This window comes from Littorina saxatilis, linkage group LG1, assembly GCF_037325665.1.
Source record: "Littorina saxatilis isolate snail1 linkage group LG1, US_GU_Lsax_2.0, whole genome shotgun sequence".
NCBI lineage: Eukaryota > Metazoa > Mollusca > Gastropoda > Littorinimorpha > Littorinidae > Littorina > Littorina saxatilis.
In genome coordinates this window covers 56,613,158-56,635,643 of record NC_090245.1, presented here as the reverse complement: position 1 = coordinate 56,635,643, position 22,486 = coordinate 56,613,158, and the positions used below count along the sequence as shown (strand labels likewise).

Here is a 22,486-nt window from a genome sequence, read left to right as displayed (position 1 = left end):
CTCCACTTAAAGTTGACCCGAATGCAACTTTTCTGTGCGCACTCTCTGTGCGCACATCTAAAGCCAAACTCCAATTTGCCTCCCGTCTGTGCTCACCTCCTCCACTCTGTAGCCCAGCATCTCCAGGTGTCGTCTGTCCCTGAGGTACTGGCCCCGCCGTCTGTGACTGTTGGCACACAGCTGCTGGTTAGCGATCAGCATCACTGCAACCCTGCACACAAAACAGACATCATCTGACGGGTTGGGCACTTTATTTTGCGTTTTATTCTTTCAATGTCACAACAGTTGGGACAGAAACCAAGACTGTTTAACCCAATGCTTACCAGAGCAGAGCGCCTGGTATCGCCCACAAGATAAGTCTTTATGCAGATCCCGTAACGACCGTATCACTACAAAATTCCTCCCTTTTAAGGCCCTGTTTTCTCAGACTTTTTGTTCATAACCTCTGTAAATTTACCCCCATTTTAAGACTCCCTCCTGTTTAAGACCTGGTTTTTCCAGGTTGTTGGAGGTCTTAAAAGTGGGTTCCACTGTACCCAACATACACACGAGTCTACACTTTGAATGTAAATCAACCTCCGACAGTATGATAGCTGGTAAAGAATGCAAAGAACAATAACCAAAAAAGAAAAAGAAAGAAAACAAAAATGTTGGATCACACAGTGTGCTAACAAAACTGGTCTTACCTTTGATAACCAAATTCCTCAGGGTTGAGGAGCCTCATTGCTGAGTTGGGGACCGGCTGCCCTTCTGCGTCAAGCACAATCTCAAAGTCTGCAACAAGTCCGCCAGAAAACAATGATTTTCGTGCAACCCCTGCAAGTCCTACAATGTTTAACTTAGCCGCCTGAACTTGATCATTTTAGCTGTATCGTGATCTGCTTGAACAAGTTATAGCCCCCACACTTAACATCGGGCCATTAGCATCCACTGACTAAAAATAAGATCTAAAGTGAAAGGTTTGTAGTTTTTGACAAAAATAAATATCCCCCCCCCTCTCTCTCTCACACAGACTTGTACACACACACACACACACACGTATCGCATACAGCAACAACTTGCTAAATTTGTATACAACTGCATGATTATACGCAATAATGACATAACTACAGATACATAACAATGTTGTAATCACTGCTCCATGGACGATATTTCTTCTTGTCTTTACAAATATCCACTTCGTGTCTGATAAACCCTTTACTGTGTTTTTATGACAATTAAATGAGTTCTGAGTTCTGAGTTCTGAGTTCTGAGTTCACACAGACAAACACACACACACACGCACACATACACAAACACACACACACTAACCAATAGGGTGGAAGTAGGGGCTGTAGACGTTGTGTCCTAAAAACTTGAGTCCCCTCAGAACCTCCTGGAGGGCGCTTTGCACGTCATCCACAAACAGCACATTCCTCTGGAACTCTGAAAGTCACATTCACGACAATACAACATCAAGCATAGTTATGGAAATACAGACACTGTGGCATGCATATGTTCTGCGCGAACTTAGAATCCGGTTTCATTCTAGAATGGACCGGGTCCAGGTTGGAATTCTAACCCTGCGCAAGTACAGGGGTGCCATTCTAGAATGAAACCCTTGTTGCTGGTCCATTCTCGAATCGGCCGTGCGCAAGGTTGGAATTTGGGTCCAAGTTGGAATTGTCATTTCAGATAGACTATCACACAGCCAAAGCCACAAATGTGGATTTTCTGTTTGTTTTTGTTTTTTGTGTGTTTGGTTGGGTTTTTTTTTCTCGGGTTTTTTACACTTTACTCAAAGACATCGTGAATTGGGATTGTGATGTTCTGAAAGTGATTACGATTTTGAGAGACACTCGGCACTGATCGCTACGAACGGAAGTTTTGCTTGTAACTTTTAATCTTATTCATATACATGAAGTTGGTCTTCTGAATTGTGAAGATATAATGTCAACTTTTTTTTAAACCTGTGACAACAGCTCTATAACTCACTCTGTCCTTCTGTTGGTCTGTCTGTCGGTTAGTCGGTCTGACCGTCTGTCTGTCTGTCTGTCAAAAAAATTGTCAAAAAAACGGACATTTCCGAGAGGGAGACAGCGCTGACATTGCAAGCGGCCGCAACCGGCTCTCATCACAAAAACAACTGCCCTGCAAACAATACCGCCCTGGTAGTCCCCCTTGCTATGGTCTGCCTTTGTTTATTGCGTACTCAGGAGTGTCAACTTTCTTGACATGACATGACATCGCAAGATCGCCAAAGGATTTTTTTCAGGGGTAGACAAATCAGCCCCATTTTATCAAAGGGAAGGTGCAGGTGGAGATAATTCAAGGGAAGACAACTCTGTCTTACCTACAAACATTACGGCCCCCTTTATTCAAGGGTTTCATTCTAGAATGGCACCCCTGTACTTGCGCAGGGTTAGAATTCCAACCTGGACCCGGTCCATTCTAGAATGAAACCGGATTCTAAGTTCGCGCAGAACACATACACATTGTGATTGAAGACAACAAAGTATCTAAAACATGTAAGACTACAGTAAGGGAAGATCTGAAGTAGCCTTTTCTCTTGCTTTTTCTGCAGTCCATGTCAAACTCTTATAACTCTTGCCTTGTGTCCTAAAAGTTTGCACTGCAATCCCCCCCCCCCCCCCACCCCCAAAAAAAACAAAAAACAAAACAGCAAAAAACATGACCTCCTCCTCCTCCCTCTCCACCAGAGCTCTGTATTTTTATTCACTAGCCAAGCACAGGAGAATTAATCCCACATCACTTTTTGTTTTATCATACTAGGACCATTCTTCCCCAGTGTTGCCATTTCTCTGCCATAGGGCTAATGGGTCTAAAAAAAAACACCACACCAAAAATAACAGGAAGAAACAGGAAATTACAAGAGTTTTGTCTTTGTTTTGTATATTTCTTGTATCTTATCTTTTTTAATTGATGTACCCAGCACCACCACCCCCACACACCATTTTTGTGATAAAAAATTGCTCTTGGAATCTTCTTCTTTTGTGGTTCACAATCACAGACTGGAAAAATTGTCAGTCCAGTTTGCTCATATGGAACCAGAACATGTCTGACACAAGAATATGATTGAGCCGCAGGAAATTTATGGTCATTTGGTATTGTGGAGAATATAAGCTACATGTCATTAATTAATTCTGAGGATGAGAGTACAGTCTCGCTTAGGCAAAGGGCGGAAGCATACGCTCTGTGGAAAAGTTAGCGCACTCCAAGAGTGCGCTAACAGTTTTAAGCGCATTGCCATTAGCCAATCAACTGTTTCACATCAGTCATGTGACACCAGTACTTACTGACAATTATCCCAGCGAAGCTGGAGGTATCCCGTGAACGCTATACTGTAATCGATTTGAGAAATGTGCACACCGAATAATACATGATAAAGAAGGATTCGTTGTGCCCGGCTACGTGCTACAGTTGGAGATGGAAGTTCACCAAAAATGGGGACCATACTAACAAAAATACGGTGGGTAAAATAGGCGCCCCCATTTTTTCAGCAAACGCCACCCCAGGCCGCATTGGACGGGTAGAAATTCCGTAGTTTCCAAGTCTATGGATAAAGCTCGCGTAAGAAGAATACGTCACGGTCGAAAGTCTTTGACGTCAATTAATGCATCATGACGTCATGCCTCCCCGTAGTCTTTCTCTCTCGTGCAGTGTGTGTGTTTGTGTTCATTTTGTGCACATGTGTTAGTGTTACTGTGGGTGTGTGTGTGTGTGTGTGTGTGTGTGTGTGTGTGTGTGTGTGTGCGCGCGCGCACGCGTGCATGAGTCTGTACTCGTATGTGTGTGGTGTGTGTGTATTTGTGTGTGTGTGTGTGTGTGTGTGTGTGTGTGTGTGTGTGTGTGTGCGCACGCGTGCATGAGTCTGTACTCGTGTGTGTGTGTGGGCATAAGTGTGTGTGTGTGCGTGTATGTGTGTTTGTTTGTAAAGGTGTGCATGTCCGTCTGTCCATATGTGCGTATGGGTGTGTGTTTTGTGTGTATGAAGTTTTTTGTCAGAGAGTGAGTGAGTGCGTGTGAGTGAGTGTGTGTGTGTGTGTGTGTGACTTGGTATGTGTGTTTGTGTGTGTGTGTGTGTGTTTGAGAGAGAGAGAGAGTGGGTGTGAATGTGTGTGTGCATGAGTTTGTGTGTATGTTTGTGTGTGTATGAGTGTGTATATGTGTTTGTTTGTAAAGGTGTGTGTGTCCGACTGTCTATGTGCGTATTTGTTTGTTTGCTCAACGCCCAGCCGACCACGAAGGGCCATATCAGGGCGGTGCTGCTTTGACATATAACGTGCGCCACACACAAAACAGAAGTCGCAGCACAGGCTTCATGTCTCACCCAGTCACATTATTCTGACACCGGACAAACCAGTCCTAGCACTAACCCCATAATGCCAGACGCCAGGCGGAGCAGCCACTAGATTGCCAATTTTAAAGTCTTAGGTATGACCCGGCCGGGGTTCGAACCCACGACCTCCCGATCACGGGGCGGACGCCTTACCACTAGGCCAACCGTGCCGGTCTATGTGCGTATAAGTGTGTGTTATGTGTGTATGAGATTTGTGTCAGTCAATGTGTGTGTGTGTGTGTGTGTGTGCGTGCGTATGTACAGTGTGTGGGTGTTTGTTTGTTTGTTTGCTTAACGCCCAGCCGACCACGAAGAGCCATTATCAGGGCGGTGCTGCTTTGACATATAACGTGCGCCACACACAAGACAGAAGTCGCAGCACAGGCTTCATGTCTCACCCAGTCACATTATTCTGACACCGGACCAACCGGAGTGTGTGTGTGTGTGTGTGTGAATGTGTGTGTGTGCATGAGTTTGTGTGTATGTTTGTGTGTGTATGAGTGTGTATATGTGTTTGTTTGTAAAGGTGTGTGTGTCCGTCTGTCTATGTGCGTATTTGTTTGTTTGTTTCCATAATTATCAGGGCGGTGCTGCTTTGAGATATAACGTGCGCCACACAAAAGGCAGAAGTCGCAGCACAGGCTTCATGTCTCACCCAGTCACATTATTCTGACACCGGACCAAACAGTCCTAGCATGCACTAACCCCATAATGCCAGCCGCCAGGCGGAGCACCCACTAGATTGCCAATTTTAAAGTCTTAGGTATGACCCGGCCTGGGTTCTAACCCACGACCTCCCGATCACGGGGCGGACGCCTTACCACTAGGCCAACCGTGTATGTGCGTATGAGTGTGTGTATTGTGTGTATGAGATTTGTGTGAGTCAATGTGTGTGTCTGTGGGTGTGTGCGTGCGTACATTCGTGCGTATGTACATGTGTGTGTGTTTGTGTGGGTGTGTGTCTGTTTGTATAAGAGAGAGAGAGAGAGAGAGAGTGGGTGGGTTGGTTTGTGTTTGGGCGTGTGGGTAAGTGTATGTGTGTGTGTATGTGTGTTTGTTTGTAAAGGTGTGTATGTCCGTCTGTCTATATGTGCGTATGGGGGTGTGTTTTGTGTGTACAGTGAAGTGTGTGTGAGAGTGAGTGAGTGCGTGTGAGTGAGTGTGTATGTGTGTACGTGTGTAACTTGGGTGTGTGTGTGTGTGTGTTTGAGAGAGAGAGAGAGAGAGAGAGGTTTGTCTTTCGCTGGGGTATGCAGTGCCTTGGCGTTGCACATCTACTTAATTATTATTATCATGTAAATCTGGGGGCTGGGTAGCTCACTTGGTAGAGCACTGGACTTGTGATCCTAAGGTCACAGGTTCGAATTCCAGCAGGGAAGGACACGGGTCAACTTTATGTGCAGACCCAGAGACGGTATCCATGTCCCACCCCCGCATCACCACAGTGGCACGTAAAAGACCTCGGTCATTCTGCCATAAGTGCAGGAGGCTGATTACACCTAAACATGAATAGCGCCTGGGTAGCGCAACTACTGTTGCTGCTAGCTTTCCACTGGGAGGAAGCGACCCGAATTTGCCAGCACTGGAATAATAAAGTAAATGAAATGAAATCTCACCTTTCCTGTTCGATACATGGGCCTTTTCCCTGCAGTACTGCTCATGGAACCACGGCACATCCAGGTGGGGGCACTCCAGGATCACGCTGCGGTTCAGCTGCATCATCAGGTTCTTCAGGAACGTGCGCCGGTCTGGTTCATCTGATGAAAAAAACAACAACATTTCATCACAAGTTAGTGTGGGAATGTCAAATAATGTCGTGCATACAAACTTAATTCAAGTTCTTCAGAAACATGGGCCTACTCCGGTTCAGCTGGTGCAAAAAATAATTATATAATAATGGAAAATTTCTAAAGTAAATTTTCATTTCATTAATATACTTACCCGAATCACATATATAGCAGTTGACACCGTCTGGTATGCTAAGGTACTGAAAGCGCTACCCATCTTTAAAGTAATTAAAGGGAAGCAACCCCACACCAAAAAAGCTGGAACTAGCATATGGTAGTGAGCTACCCCCTGGGAGTTACCTCCCATTAGCTACTTCCCATCCCACGCACGTGGCTACTTCATTCCGGCTCAGAGAAAAACCGAAACAAACAGCGGGGCAGGCGGGAGGGACTTCGATATGTGATTCGGGTAAGTATATTAATGAAATGAAAATTTACTTTAGAAATTTTCCATTAAATTACATATTCTTACTCCGAATCACATATATAGCAGATAACATCAACATGGCGGTGGGCAAGAAATAAATCAAACTCACCATCACATTCTGGACAGGAACTGGCCGGCTGCTATAAGGGCAGGTAGACCGCGAGATCCATCCTGTCTGAGTGCAGCCACGTCTCGAAGATAGTAATTAATGAAAATATCTTCTGAGCGCCAGTAAGCCGTCGAGAGCACCTCGTCAAGCCGTTGCGAGCGAAGAACGGCCAAAGACGAAGACCACGCCCTAGTCTCATGGGCTCTGGCCGAGACCAGGGGAAAGGCAGGCTGAGCCCCCCCCCCACTTGTGTGACACCAACTGTAGGCTTGCCGAATAAGGGACGACACCCACCGGGCCAACGTAACTCTTGAAACGTCTTTCTCCCTTGAAGTGAGAAGAGAGATAAACAATAGCTTTTGTGAGGAGGAACGAACCGGCTGAGTCCGAGCCAAATACAGACGTAAGGCCCTAACTGGACAGTTGACCGAATCAGGGTCATCCGGAGCCAACGCGTTGGTCAAGGCCTTGACGCGAACCAACGGAGAGGCCTGCCCCGGAGCCTGATTCTTGGCCAGGAAGTCGGGACGGAAACGAAGAGATACTGAGCCGTCCGACTCGAACAAAATGTCACCTGGCAGACCCGACAGAGCGTGGACCTCGCTACCCCGTCGGGCCGTAGCCAAAAGAACCAGAAAAAGAGTCTTGCGAGTGAGATTGTAGAGACTCGACTCGCTCAAAGGCTCAAATTCCGCGGACCGCAAGAACGCTAAAACAAGGAACAGGTCCCACTTAGGAGCGGGCAAACGAGACCGGACCTCCTTGAGAGCAGCGCCCTTAATGACAGCAGCGATCACCCCCCCCACTTGAACCGATCGGCCGATCTGCTTGAGAGTAGCAGAGATCGCAGAGCGCCGGACCCTCATAGAGGAGACAGAGGCACCCTGCGAAAACATAAACGAGAGGTGGTTGGCGACCTGCATAGAGCGAGGAGCCACTGCAACCACCCCTTTAGCGGAACACCAGGAGACCCAGGCCCTCCAGTGCGAGGCGTATACGGACGAGGTGGAAGCCCTATGGGAGCTGCCCACCAAGTCCAGCGTCGGAGAAGACGCACCAGAGCGCCTCAGTGAGTCCCGAACAACATCCACACGTGAAGCTTCAGAAGACTGGGCTCCTCGTGTGGAATGCCTGTTCGGGGCTGCACTAATTCCCCTCTTCGCAGAGAGAGAGGAATGGGAGGACCTTGGGCGAGCCGAAGCAGGTCTGGGAACCAGTCCTGCGACGGCCAGAGGGGCGCGACCAGAAGTAGAAGGGCCGGCCCCTCCAGCTCCGCCTTTCGAATTACTCGGCTGAGTAATGGGAAAGGCGGAAAGGCGTACGCCTCCAGACCCGTCCAGGGAATGTCCAGAGCGTTCACTCGCCAAGCCTGAGGGTCCGGGAATGGCGAGACGAACACCGGGAGCCTCTTCGAGAACCTGGTGGCAAACAGGTCGACGAGAGGCTTTGGGACTTGGGTCCAAAGGCGAAGCAGTGCCCCGTGAGTGACTGTCCACTCGGACTGAAGCACCCTGCCGGAGCGACTGAGAGCGTCCGCCAGAGTGTTCAGCCTCCCTGGAAGGTACCTGGCGGAGATCGAGATGCGGTGTTGGTAACACCACCTCAAGACCTCGCAGGTCCTGTCCGAGAGAGACGGGGACCGCGAGCCTCCCTGCTTGTTGATATAAGCTGCCACTGTCGTGTTGTCTGTAAACAGACGAACATGCTTGGCCTGCAGGGAGGGCAGAAACCGGGTGAGAGCTAGAGCTACTGCTTCTAGTTCCAGCCGGTTGATATGCCACTGGCTCTGTTCCACCGACCACAGACCTGACACCGTGTGTAGGTCCGTGTGAGCCCCCCACCCCAGCAAGGACGCGTCCGTGAACAGGTCCAAGTCCGGGGGAGGCAAGGCAATCGGAACCCCTCTGCACACCCACTCCGTGTCCAACCACGGGAGGGTGGTAGACTGGAACCATCCCTGGAGAGGGACGAGGACGTTCCAATCCACCCGAGTCGAGCCCACAAACGGCTTCAGAGCTGCCTGAAAAGGACGCTTGTGTACCCGACCCAGAGGGACCAACAGAGCCATGGATTCCATCTGTCCCAAGATGGAGGCAAGAGAGCGAAGGGGCGCCTGCAGGAGGGGCAAAGTCGAGCGTATCTGAGCTTGGAGCTTGTCCACCCTCTTTTGAGAGGGGCGGACAGTCCAAGCGACCGTGTCGAAGGACATCCCCAAGTAGGTGAACGTCTGCGACGGGGTCAGCTCCGACTTTGACGCGTTGATCGAGAACCCCAACGAGTGGGCTTCCCGAAGAACCGTCTGGGTATGCTGCGTGCAGCCTGCCTGGGACTGGTTCAGAACGAGCCAGTCGTCCAGGTAAACCCGCAGGCGGATACCCTGAGACCTCACCAGAGCGCCCAGCTGTCGGACCACCATGGTAAAAATCCATGGTGCGAGCGACAAACCGAAAGGGAGGGCGCGGAACTGGTAGACCTGCTCGTCCCACCGGAAACGAAGCCATTTCCGGTCGGACGGATGCACCAGGATGTGAAAGTATGCATCTGTCAGGTCTATGGAGGTCGCCCAATCTCCTGGGCGGAGAGAGTCTCTGACCTTGGCGGGCGTCTCCATCTTGAACTTTATCTCTCTCAAGAAAGTATTGAGAAAAGATAAGTCCAAGACCGGACGCCACGCCCCTGAAGCTTTGGGCACGGCGAAAAGGCGCCCGTAAAATCCCAGGGAGCTTTGGTCCAGGACCCTCTCCACTGCCCCCTTCTGCACCAGGGAGGCAACTTCCGTTTGCAGAACGGATCTTGCCTCCTGAGAGCAGGGGGGCTTGAAGCGTGGCGGATGTCGGGAAAGAGGAGCCTTCTCCTCCCGCCATAAGAGACGGAAGCCCGATCTCACAACTCCCACTATCCATTGGCTGTCTACTGAGACCATCCAATGGGTGAGTGCCCGGGAGAGGCCCCCCGCCATCACCAAAGTGGAGGGCGGGGGGGGGGGGGGTGAGACCGGGGGCGCTTCATTGGGCGTGAGGCTTGCTGCTAGAGCCGCCACGCCCCCTTCCCGACACTGTCTTCTTCTTGCCACCTCGAGAGCTCTGCTGAGCAGGCCTCTTTTGAGCAGGCTTGGGCTTGGAACTCGGCTGAGACTTCCCCTGCTGGGAAGGCTTAGCCTGCTTCGCGCCCTGTAGAGCCATGTCCAGGAACTGAGCGTCCTTGTTGGACTGAATCTCTGCCTGCCGAGCGACAAGCGCCATGTGGCCGAGCAGCGATCCCTCTACAACCGGAGACACACGTAGTGTGTCTCTGGTAGCCTGATCGGCAAACTGAGAGTTGGCAAGAAACAACTCCCTCCTTGTCAAGACCGCATGCGCGTATTGCAAAGAGGAGAGACGAGTCTGTTCCTCATTGACCTTCGCCAGGGCCGTAAGCAGGGAGGAGACATCATCCGCATTTTGCTCCTCACTGAGGGAAAAAGGGACAAGAGAGTCGGTCAACGACCGAGACAGTGCCCGCACCAGCGTCTCGGAGATGGAAGCCAGCTCCAAGAGCTGACGACCGATCTCCTCCAGGGAGATAAGAGTACCCTCCCGCACTGGCACAACCGAGTCAGACTTGACTGGTTTGACAAGCAAAGCCTGCAGCTCCTGCGTCACCGGTAAGATGGCACGCGGGAGAGCAAAGGAAGTGGTGAGGTTGCGGCTACGGACAGGGAAAGCAATCCTCTTCTGTGCAGAATGCACAAAGGAAGAGGACTGCCCTTCATCCGCAAGCCAACCACGAGCCCGTTCCGGAACCGGCCCAAAAGGTGCCAGAAGAGGGAACGGCTCAACCGGAATACCACTGCTCCGTTTGTTCGGGTGCACCAGAACTTGGGACAGGTGGTATGAGACAGACGGAGATTCCACAAACCGGAAGGAGGAAGCGTCATCCTTATCCGGCAGGAAGTCTGCCATAGCTGAAGGCGCCGCCGAAACGGAAGTAGCGGACGTCGCTACACCTTCTGCAAAATACCGTGAAGTCACCTCAGCTGCAGAGTCAAGAATGGACTTGAGCTGAGAGGAAAACGCAGTATGAGTGTCTTCGCTGGCCACTGACTGCAGTTCAGAGTGGTCCATCAAAGAAGAACGACCGTAGTCATCAACCACAGTGGCTGAATGGTACACTGGATGACCGGAAACCGGAAACCTGTACCCACGAACATCGTCCTGGTTTAAACCCTGCCCAGTAGGGAGAGGGTAAACCGGAACACCGTCCGAGAACGCCGGATGTGGTTGGGCGGAAGTCAAAACCTCAGCAGAGGAAAGAGACGACCGTCCGTGCTGAAGCACCGGAAGTGCAAAAGCATCACGCTGTTGTTCCCTCTCCGCCATCCAAGAGGAAGTGGACGGTAGAGGGACAGCGTGTCCGGCCGAAGCCGGAAATGCAGACACCATAACCGCCGGGGGCGGAAGCGGTGAATGCACGAACTGCGGCCGGAAGCCGTGAAGCCCGTAGGCCAGCTCATGATCCATCCCATCGCGGCTGGCATTGCGAGCAAGCGTGGGGGGACCTATGCTTCCGGCGGGAGCCGGAAGCGCAGTAACCGTAAACGGTCGCCGCTGCTGGCTAACAGAGTCCTGCTCTACAAGAGGAGGCCTGCCGCCAGCCGAAAGCAGGGAGTGACCCTGCGCACACGAACCGTTGCCCGCACGGGGCTGTCCAGGCGCTTCACGAGAGCAAGAGGACCGGTTCAACTTACTTGTAACGTCTCCACCCGAGACAGGAAGTTGAGGAGCGGAAACAGAAGAAACCTTCCCGGAAGAGAGGGACTGAGTGTCCCCCCCCGAAACCGGAACGGCAGCGCTAACTGGAGTAGACGAGCGCTGCATCTCTGTCTGTACCAGAGAGCGAATCTCCGGGATAAGAGTCTGCAAGAGAGAGGACACAAGCGTCCCCTGGTCCGACGCCGACAAAGCAGAGGGCGCAGAAACAACAGTAGAACTAGCACAAACGGGGGTGCTAGAAAGCGGAGGTGAAATAGGCACTGACAAAATTGTGTTGCGTGCAGCGTCTGACACCAATACAACAGGCTTAGAGCTAGAGGACTTGGGCTTAATCTTGCCCTTAATGTCTCCTTTACCCTTACGTTTATCCTGGTCTGCCATGCTGACCAACAACAAACAAGAAACAAGCGAAAAAATTTCACAGAAAAAGTTACTGAAAACGAAAGTCCTAACGGACAGCTAAGCAGTAACTACAGCAAAATAAAAACGAACCAAGCTTGCAACACACAATGCACAAGCGTCAGTGAACACGCCACAAAATACAAGCCAGCAAAGCTAACTGTAAACAAAATGGCGAAAGCACAACAGGTTACTGACGAACAATGTCCAAAGGACAACAGACAGCAACCAACGCACAAGTTCGAAAACAGAAAAATACAGAACGAGCTCACCAAAACAGGCGCCCGCACGGGAGACAAGATGAGTTACGTGGCCGGCAGGTGAACGAAACAGCACAAGGCAGCCACAGTAGCGCACAGAAAATTCAATGACCTCTCACCAGGACAGCTGAAGTCGGAATGAAGTAGCCACGTGCGTGGGATGGGAAGTAGCTAATGGGAGGTAACTCCCAGGGGGTAGCTCACTACCATATGCTAGTTCCAGCTTTTTTGGTGTGGGGTTGCTTCCCTTTAATTACTTTAAAGATGGGTAGCGCTTTCAGTACCTTAGCATACCAGACGGTGTCAACTGCTATATATGTGATTCGGAGTAAGAATATGTAATTTAATATATCATATCGTCCTGTGAGGCTACTCTCATGGAAATTTGTCACTGGGGAAAGCTAGGTGCCATACAGTATGGTGCTACCTTAATTTTTATACCCCCCCCCCCCCCTCCACTTATGCATGCTTCCAACTTAAGCCCTGAGACTTTTGCTGTGAACTTGGAATCTTTATCACGCGGATGCCTGCACATGGGGGTGTTCGGACACCAAGGAGAGTGAGACTGCACATAATTGACACTGGGAAATAAATCCCTCGCCAAACGCGGAGGTTGAACCCACGCCGATAGCGACAACTGCCCCTCCCCTCCCTTTTTAAGACCTAATTGTCTAGGAATTTCATGTTCTTGATGAAAATTTGTACCTTCAATGATGCCATCCACCTCCTCCAGGTAGTCGAAGGTGAAGATGTGACCCAGGGCGTTGTCTGGGAAGATCTGCATGACGGTCAGGTGGTTTGCCATGGTGATCTGACCAATGTAGTTCTCCTCCTCCATCGCATCCTTCAGTACCTTACACACATACAACACAATCACTCATCATCCTTCAGTACCTTACGCACACACAACACAATCACTCATAGCATACATGTGAAAGCACACTCATGTACTTGAGCATGCACACAAATACCTACAGGCAACATGACAGAAATTCACCCATCCATGTACACACCTATCCATACACACACATACTACAGTTTCAACACATACGTCCTTCATACAAGACAATCAAGTATACCATACATGTGAAGTCTTTCATCCACCCCCCCACCCCCTTCCACACATACTGCAGATGCAACATGTACAGTACATGAGACGTTTGGAACTATATGTATACCATACTGTATATTGAAGACACATCACCAGGCAGCATTTGTCAAACACTTCATTATCAAACACTAAAAAAGGTAAAAACAAGAAAACTAAATCCTGATTTTTGTGTGTGTGAAACAGCCCAACAAACACTTCACACTGATTAACCTCACATAGATAACATTAACTCTACAACTTAAAATTTGAAACCGCCACCAAAACAAAACGTTGACTGTACATAGAATTGCATTTATCCCACAACTGAACATTTGAAACAACATAGAACTTATGTAGAAACAAAGGTTGAGAGTTGTTACCTGCACAGCAAATGCTGAGAAGTCAGCAAAGTTTTCTGGGCGGTACGCTGCATTGGCCAGAACGTCGACTAGGTCAAGAACACCAAAGAAGTTGATCCTGGGATAATTCTCCTTGGCAAAGGTAATCAGATCCTTGAAAAAAAGAAACAAGAATAAAATCACACATGAAAACAGTTCTGGCCAAAGCTGCCATCTATCAGAACACCAAAGAGCTACCCCTTTGCATGCGTTATTCCAGGAATCCTGGCTCGACCAGCACCTACCATACCAGTTTTCGTCTGACATTTGCTTTTCTTTAAAAGATGAGGTAAAACCGTTGGTGTAAACTTTAGTCATAAGTTGTTTTGTGTGTGTGCACCCATTCCATTATATAGAATCTCCCAGTCAGCAATAAGATAAACTCTCCATAAAATATTATCAGAGATACCCTGTACTTATGTGGTTATGAAGGTTTAATCCTGTCTATAACGACCACCCAAAGAATCCGGCCACTTCTTTGGGTGGTCGTTAAAGACAGTGTAACAACCACTTTTGGTGAGTTTTTCCGGCGGTTGTCGTAGACAGCATCGACTGTACTTGGTGCACACTCACCTCAAAGACCTCAGGGTGGTAGTAGGGGTGTGATAGTCGCTTGAAGATGTGCACAGTCTTGAGGTAGTCCTGTCGAGACATGGTCTTGGTCAGCTTTGGGTAGTGATCCATCATGCGATCCAGCAGCAGAAAGTCTCGGTTCTGAGACTTGATGTGCAGGCCCTGAAAACAAATACATATAGTTCGATCAGAGAGTTGGATGCCAACAACTGAGCCAAGTAAAATTCATTTCATAAAGTACAACTCAAGGTGTCAGTTCGCTCAATCATTCAATCATTATCATAAAAAAAAAATCTGAATGCTTTTTCCCCAGCAGACATGTACAGGTGTGAACTGATACGCACATGTGCAAGAATGCACACATGCATGCACACTCAACACACACACACACACACTCACTCAGATGATTCTTGCATCGTCAACAATTCACCCCTCTACTTCTGAAACAACTTCTCTACAAACCTTCACCAGCTGAGCCAGTTGGTTGGCGTGCACTGCATTCTCAATCAGCTCACCAGCATTCTGTTGTATCCTAGTCCTTATTTCCAGAATCTATGACACAATTGACAAAATCAATCATAGTGTAAGGACTATAAGTTACCGCAACAAAACAGGACACAGTACAGAACAATCCAAAGCAAAAGAGGATACCTTAAACAAAACCGGTTCCTATACCCCCTTCAATATTTAAGAAACCAGGGCCGGTATGCAAGAGTCGAGGTGAGAGGCTTTAGTCCAGGATAAACTTGACCTTCAATGCAGTTTACTAGAGTCTTAAAACTGGACTACGGCACACCGGCCCAGGGGTCCAACTTGACAGCAGTACTTGCTGTGAGAATGCAAACAGGCAGGATAAAAGATCGATGGACAACACACAAAGAAAAGCAAGAATTATACTTCACGAGCAAAACAGAGTAACACAAATAACAGAGCAAGATAACTTTCCCATTGAAATTTTTCCAAACATTTTTCCCCATGCAAAAAAAAAAAAAAAAAAAATGTACATGGTCAAGAAACCAACGGAAACTACTGTACCTGATTGTGCAATGACCTTGACCAAGGTCCCTTCATTTTCTGCATGCCGTTCAGCACTAGCAGCATCAGTGACAGGCTGCACCTTGGAATGACGTTCAGCAGACACTCCAGCAACACTGCCGGCACGATGGTTCGAACGTTGGGCAGAACAAACTGGGACACCACCACCACAAAGGTTGGGTCGTAACCTTGGCGCCGGTCCAGCAGTTTGAGAAGAATCTCACACATCTGTTGGTTGAAGACTGTGTCGTACTCCAGCCTCTCTCTCAGCAGCCGTAGAACCTGTCAACCGCTAGGTTAGTACAGTGGAACCCCCCCCCCCCCCTTTCAAGACCTCCATACATCTGAGAAAATTGGGTCTTAAAATGGAGGGGTCTTAAATAAGTTAAAATGAGTGTCAATTTACAGAGGTTATGACAGAAAAGACTGAGAAAACAGGGTCTTAAAACAAAGGAAGTCTTAAATTGGGGGGTCTTAAAAGGGGGGTCCCACTGTACTCAGCTAGCTAGCAGGTGTCATGCGCATTTGGGGACAAAAAGTGTTGAACACACCTCACAGAAAGAAGGTTGGAGGGTTGTGAACAACGTTTTCCTGAGCAGTTTGTGCTTTCTAGATTTTCTCTGAATTTGTACAAAGGGTAAATTATAAGGGTTGGCTTGAAGAAAGGTCAGTCAGAACAAAAAAATAAACAGATAATATATATATATATAGTTCTTATCCCTGAACAATATTGCCCCTTTTTTCTGGTGAATGATTGTACATGTATTACAAATTATCCTTAAGATAAAAAAAACTCACGCCAATTAAAAAAAAGAAAAAGAAGCGACATTCTTGTCCAAAAATGGTTAAAAAATAAGAAAGAAAATAAATCTGGATCAACCTGTCTATCAAGTTTGCCAAGTAGAATTTACTTGGGAGGAGAAACGGGTGTTACACAGAAAATGACAGAAGTTATAAAAACCTTTGTAAAGAATTATACCTGCACAATTTTCAATGCTTTTGTCCAAAACTTTATGAATTATTCAGCTGCGCGTGCAATTTAAAAACACTTTACAAGACCAATGAAACATACAAATGGGCTTTCTCACCTTAACAAGTCTTGTGATGTACTGTGAAATGTTGTCAATGTTTTGCATGACCTTCCACTGGAACAAGGCCACAAGGTCAGGGTCATTGAGACCCAGCTCCAGCATGTTGTCAGCAATGTTGGACAGCGTCAGCACGTCGGCATCGTCTAAATGTTTCATCAGCAACTGACCGATTTCCTGTGAAACCAAAAGGAAGAACCTTTTTTAATGTTAATGCAAATGCACACCTCCACAAACGCGAACACGCTAATGCACACACACACATGCATGCACTCACAAAAGCATACATCTGCAGACAGACAGACACGTGCACGCACACACACATGCTTATGTCCACATATACGTGTACGCACACGCTAACCTAAATGTACAGAAGAAGAAACCTATCCATAAGCAGGGCAGTACTTATACAATTTTGATATATATATATATATATATATATATGTAATGCTCAGACTTATTCTAGCTGAATAACCAGCTGACTGCATTGTACAAGAAATTTTACTATGCACAATAATACATGTGTACCACTTAATCAAAGAACTAGGTTAGTGATAATTAAGATGTGAAGTTAATATCACCTACTAGATGATTACCCGCTTCGCCGGGTACCGGCCGGGAAGAAGTAGAGCCGAATACCAGGCTGCGCCTGGGACCCGGCTTTGCCGGGTGTACGCCGGCTTTGCCGGCGCACGAAGGAAAGGAGATAAACGCGCAAAACACTGGAGATCTAAGTTCTAAAAATAGTAACGTGCAGTGACCTTCTAAAAATAGTAACGTAGTAACGGGAATATGGATTGACGCCACACGGAGGAAGGGAGATAATCGCGGCTGAAAACACTGGAGAAGATAAGGAAGAGTTACTGGTAGTGGATCCCGACAACAATAAAAAAACAACAAAAAAATCGGTTCAGCGCGCACAGCGCTGCGCGCTGAGAGCACGTGTTCAAATATCTCATCGATGAGGTGTCCGGGGTGTAGCTGAATACGGTGTCCAAATTTGAAAAAGATCCACCGAGAACTTTGGCCGTGCATCGCGAACAGACAGACAGACAGACAGACAGACAGACACTAGTCGTATATATATATAGATGACAGTATAACACTAAAAGACCAATTCAGAGTTTAATATTATATAAATTTACCACATTACCATTGGACTCTGAGAAACAGGTTATATATTTAAAAGCTTTTAAGATGGTAATACTAATAGCAATATGAATACATTATATGCATAAAATTTTGTATTCACCTTCTTCTCTTGACTAGGAAGATCTCGAGAAAAGGCAAACAAGAGATTGGTGACATCTCCAATTTCCACCTTGCTTTTCTCATCTCTCAGTAGCTCCCAGCTTCGTTTCTGCATCTTCTCAACAACATCGCCACTGTAGTATCCCAGGCGCTTCGCATTGTGGCAGATCTCTGCTATGTTGTAGCTCTCGAACTGCTCAAAGTTTGTGAATGTGTCCAATGCTGCCTTTCCAAGCACCTTGATCTCAGTCAGATTTTCACGTTCAACGCGAAAGGCCATTTTGCGAGCGTAACGAAAGCAACATCCAATGGTGACGACATCAAGGTCTGGTGATTTTTCTTGAACTTTGTACAGCATGGCAGAGACACATTTTTCTAACAATCCTTTGCTCATGTACACAGCGATGACAGGGTTAGAAGCACATAAATCCGTGATCTCAAACTGAAATTCACACGTTGGGGGGTGCAACATCTCCTCCATTCTGCACACTATTTTTTCTGCCAGAGCAAAGTCTCTGCCTCCCAGACACTGAAAGACATGGGTCAAGTCTCTAAGCTGGTGCATGTTTAACATGGAAGCAGCGTCATAGCATTCACCCAGCAACTTGATCACAAGGTGGTCCTCCTTCTCCAAACCACTGTACAACAAAGCCAGCAGGATGGACGGACAGTCTTGCTTTGGAATATGATCCACATTGCGGTCAATGTGATCGTATATATTTTGAAAGTGTTTGTGGCCATACAGAGGCTCCCTGAGAAGGTCTTTATTTCTGTCGTTCATCAAGATTTGCATAAAGGCTATGATTCTGTTGTCACTGTGCAGCCATGGTAACCAGCTCAAGCCTGTATACACAGCTGAACACAAGCTTGTCGCAAAATCAATGAAAGACTCTGGTCTAAAATTGCCAGCTCCCAAAAGCGCACTGTAACGCTCAAATACATCATTGACACTCTCTGGTGCTTGACTTGTTTCTGCAGCACTCCTGGTTGTTAGGAGAGCTGTTGAAACCTGGAATGGAGGGTGCAAGTGGTCTCTGGCTGACACAGCTTTTCTCCAGAAATGCCACTGGCTGTATGAGATTCCTGACTTTCCCCTTGCCGAGTTTCTCCCCATAAAGTAATGCCTTGCATCAACAGCAGTTCTGTTCCTTCCCCCTGATCTGACCACTGAAACTGTCACTGCCTGAGCAAAAGGCTGTCGCATCAGATATCTGTACATGTTTGCTGATCAACTAATGCAGACGGCTTCTGCAGAAGTTTCTTGGCTAACTATTGCACTTTTCTTTCTTTATCCTCACTTGATCCTTCATTCTGTGGCATGTGTGGTCTAAGGTGCTTGGGCAAGCAGGGTTACTCCTCCCACCCTGCAATCTCTGTGGCAAAACCTGTAAAATAGAAATATGAAGAAAGATGATTCAGAGTGTACCATGCAGTTAATACAAACGCAGTGTTGTTCCCAGCATCTGTCAGATCATGATAGGTCAGTTGGACCTGGATTGAATATGAATAGGTCCAAATGTCCTGTCCCTGTCCGTTTAGTAAGAAACTTGACGATCATAAGTCCTCCTACATGTCAAAACTATCGGATGGTCGACCAGCGAAAGGTCAGACCAATTAATGCGTCAGATCAACAACAACAACAAATCACTGACCAAAGACAGAGGCCTGCATGGGAACAACGCTGCAAACATAACAATATATTATATGTCTGCTACAAATACATAATCATTCAAAACTTATCGATATATAATATATATATATATATATAGTTCTAAACGGATGTTTTAATTGGCCTGTTTAGAACTGTGACTGAAAAGTGAAACTGGTTCTTGAATGATTCACCTTTATTCAGCTTTGCAGATGTAATATGACATTATGGTTGTACACTATGACTTGTAGTTGTATTTGGTATATATCATCATATATATATTCCAGACAGCTCTGTGGAAGTGTACGTCAAATATTATTACGATAATATAAAACTGCAAGCTAGAAGAGTAAACGTTTTGAGATTCATACACTGATACAGTGTGACAACGAAGTTCACATGTAGGGGGCTCAATCTGGACATTGCCTTGTATAAAATAGCCAATTTATTTCTTTTTAAATAGAAGAGAAGGAGAGAGAGAGAGAGAGAGAGAGAGAGAGAGAGAGAGAGAGAGAGAGAGAGAGAGAGAGAGAGAGAGAGAGAGAGGGTACACTATGACTTGTTGTAATGAATATTATTATTGTAGTAATGAATTTTATAGAGGGAGAGAGAAAAATAATAAAGAAAACAGCTCACAGAAAATGACTCTTCTGAAATCTGTACAAACTACAATACTATCATCAAGTATCATCTATCATTCTGTGGTTTTGTAATCGTTTTTCCGGTTGGAATCTCTGTACACAACACCATCTGTTTCAGAGTTGGTAGAAGAAGTGTAACATACTGAGCAGCACATAACAAAACAGTGGTTTAAACCAGCGTTCATTTCCTTCAAATCCCGTGATTGAAGATCAGATCTACAATGTCTAAAAACATCAACATTTCACCTTCATACCAGATAGCAGAAGCCATGCGTTGGAAGGGAGACAATTCTCATATTATTTTCCGAGACGATTAAAATACTGGAACTATTTTCCACACATTTAAAATGAAAAAGAGTTTGCTGGTGTTGTATAATTTTCATTCATTTGATTGAAACTGAATTGTAGGTGTTTATTCTCCTCTCTTTTTAGGCATTAAAGATTACCTTTCTGTTGATTTTACAATTGTTTGTTTCGTTTTCAAACGTACTTTACCCTACCCGAGAAAGATGGCTGTGACCGCTAGAGTTGCGTGTGTTGCAGCGAGGAAAGCTTTGCTCCAGGGCCGAGGAGCCATCGCGGTTCAACCGCATAGGTCACGACATAAGACTATTTATCGCGGAAAATGGCCCGAAGAAGCTAGGACGTTTCAACAGCGTCTTGACGGTATGACAAAACACAATAGCTTGACATTTGTCTAGTGTCGTCTGCTCTCTCTCTCGATAGGGTTCTTGACTTGACTTATCAGTGTGCCTGAGGACCGTAAGGGCAATGACCGTTGCAATGAGCGGCAGTTAAAACAAAAACAAAAAACCACATACACACAACGTAGCCTATGTCATGATTTGGCAATCTGGATCAGATTTTAATGGCAGATTTTGCAAATGTTCGTCCGGTCTGTTCTTCAAGCAGCTCTTCGTGTAAATAGTTTTATACTTTTAACCATCTTCTCGGAGTTATTGGGTCACCCACCACCAGTAACCAATTACTCAGTACTCCGCCGCTGGACTACAGACGTTCGGATGATCCCAGTCCATACCAAGGAAAGAAGAAGAAGAAGTTGACTGTAGCAGTGACCACAGAGTTTATTCTTGCAGATTGTTCCACATGTTTGTAACATGATTGCAAAAATGTTTTATTGTATGGTCCCAAAGCCTCCTGTTGTTTATGCTAACCAAGTTATAGCTCTAACTTCTTACATTATGAAAGGCAACCCAGCTTGAAACTGCAGAAGAAGTCTATTTTATTGATTTAATTGCGTATCGTATGGGTACTTAGGCCCAAAAAAAAAATAGGTGTGGTTACGGTAACATAGCCCCAAAAAATAGGGTAGGAAGGTAGGCAATCACTTTTTTTTTTTTAAACTTTTTTTTCTAATGTGTACAAATTAAACCTACTTGACAGGGAAATAAGTGTGCGACTCGAGCGCTTTCGCTTTCATTGCGTTTTCTGCACTCGTTTTCTTTTTTTTTTGACAAATGTAATAAAAAGTTATAGGGTCGGCCCCTAAAAATAGGGTAGGTCGGGTTACCGTAACCACACCTATTTTTTTTTTAGGCCTTATTTTCTCCGAAAACCCCTGAAAACCCCATCTAGACTAACTAAATCCATCTTCAAAGTGAAGGATTGGACATGCCTGTGAAAAGTAAGCCTGATTCATGCACCTCATATTTGTGTTCAGAGCCGGATTTTCGATGAAATCGATGCAACAATTTTAATGCAAGGGAAGAAACTCTTGTTACTCAAAATCACAAGTATTGATGACGTCATGTGATTAGGGCTTCCGCTCCTTCGTAAATCCTTGCACAAACACGAAAATAAAGCCATGAACGGTGAAAGTTGCAAATATAAGTCATGATTGCAAACAATTATGTAACAAAACACGATCTAACTTCTAAGGACGAATTTTCTTAAAGGCACAGTGCAGCTCACAGCCTTCGTTTTGCGTTTTTGTTGCAGCTGAGTGCATTTACAGTTCAAAAATCCTCCTATGGTAGTAAAACAAACCCAAAACTACCCAACGACGACATCTGTGAAGCTCGACAGTTTCTTGTTCACGCGAGTGCATAAATTAACCTAGTTATTACGTGGTGTTTGGTCGGAGTTCGATTCAACTGAGTGATTCCGGCCTCCATTTTGTTTTACACAAACTCATGATGACGTCTGACATAGTTTGCTAGTGACGTGTCTTTTTCTGCATGATGTGGTGATCTGATCTACCTGATCTAAATTTAGATCCAAAAATAGGTCAAGACCAGCCGGGTCCGAGTACGAAATTAATTCGTAAAAAAATCGCACTTCTTGACTCTTTGGGTGCAAGTCAATGAAACTTGGTAGTTCTTCTAACGAATAGCTGCCTGAGATATGACTAAAAGCCCCAGGGGCTCCGTGCACCTGGATTTGACAAGTTCAGTACCTTTAATTTCTGATGAGGTTTTGGTGTTTTTTTGGAGACAAGTAGTACAGTATCGTATTTGTATGATTTCATTGAAGAACTTCATCTTTGTTTTCAGAAATCAATGCCAAAGATCCTGAGCTTGACCGTCTGGTGAATATTGGCTTTCCAGTAGCCAGCCATGCAGATTCTGATGTTTCAGAGCGTAAAAAACAGCGGGAATGGGTGAAATCAAGAGGGAAGCTGGAGTATGCTGCAAGGCACAAGGAGTGTAAGTATATATCTATATATATAT

At 46.4% G+C, this 22,486-nt stretch overlaps 2 protein-coding genes across 3 annotated transcripts in view; one reads left to right on the top strand and one right to left on the bottom strand.

Annotated features, from left to right (window-relative positions):
* LOC138974858 (FAST kinase domain-containing protein 1, mitochondrial-like) overlaps nucleotides 1-20,090 on the bottom strand; it is a 27,157-nt gene extending 7,067 nt beyond the window's left edge. Inside the window, exons 1-12 of one of the 2 annotated variants that reach the window (XM_070347586.1) lie at nucleotides 20,043-20,090; nucleotides 17,509-18,892; nucleotides 16,257-16,433; nucleotides 15,169-15,450; nucleotides 14,596-14,685; nucleotides 14,134-14,295; nucleotides 13,543-13,674; nucleotides 12,778-12,925; nucleotides 5,956-6,096; nucleotides 1,312-1,425; nucleotides 687-774; nucleotides 97-211 (exon numbers count right to left, since the gene is read on the bottom strand). In XM_070347586.1, the coding sequence (XP_070203687.1) occupies nucleotides 97-211; nucleotides 687-774; nucleotides 1,312-1,425; nucleotides 5,956-6,096; nucleotides 12,778-12,925; nucleotides 13,543-13,674; nucleotides 14,134-14,295; nucleotides 14,596-14,685; nucleotides 15,169-15,450; nucleotides 16,257-16,433; nucleotides 17,509-18,726 (2,667 nt within the window). In that variant the 5' untranslated portion in view covers nucleotides 18,727-18,892; nucleotides 20,043-20,090. The remainder of the gene's footprint in view (nucleotides 1-96; nucleotides 212-686; nucleotides 775-1,311; nucleotides 1,426-5,955; nucleotides 6,097-12,777; nucleotides 12,926-13,542; nucleotides 13,675-14,133; nucleotides 14,296-14,595; nucleotides 14,686-15,168; nucleotides 15,451-16,256; nucleotides 16,434-17,508; nucleotides 18,893-20,042) is intronic. The other variant, XM_070347590.1, reaches the window with a different exon arrangement.
* Nucleotides 20,091-20,296: 206 nt separating this feature from the next.
* LOC138974844 (large ribosomal subunit protein mL38-like) overlaps nucleotides 20,297-22,486 on the top strand; it is a 10,815-nt gene continuing 8,625 nt past the window's right edge. The window contains exons 1-2 of the mRNA XM_070347572.1: nucleotides 20,297-20,462; nucleotides 22,310-22,462. Of these exons, the coding sequence (XP_070203673.1) occupies nucleotides 20,306-20,462; nucleotides 22,310-22,462 (310 nt within the window). The 5' untranslated portion in view covers nucleotides 20,297-20,305. The remainder of the gene's footprint in view (nucleotides 20,463-22,309; nucleotides 22,463-22,486) is intronic.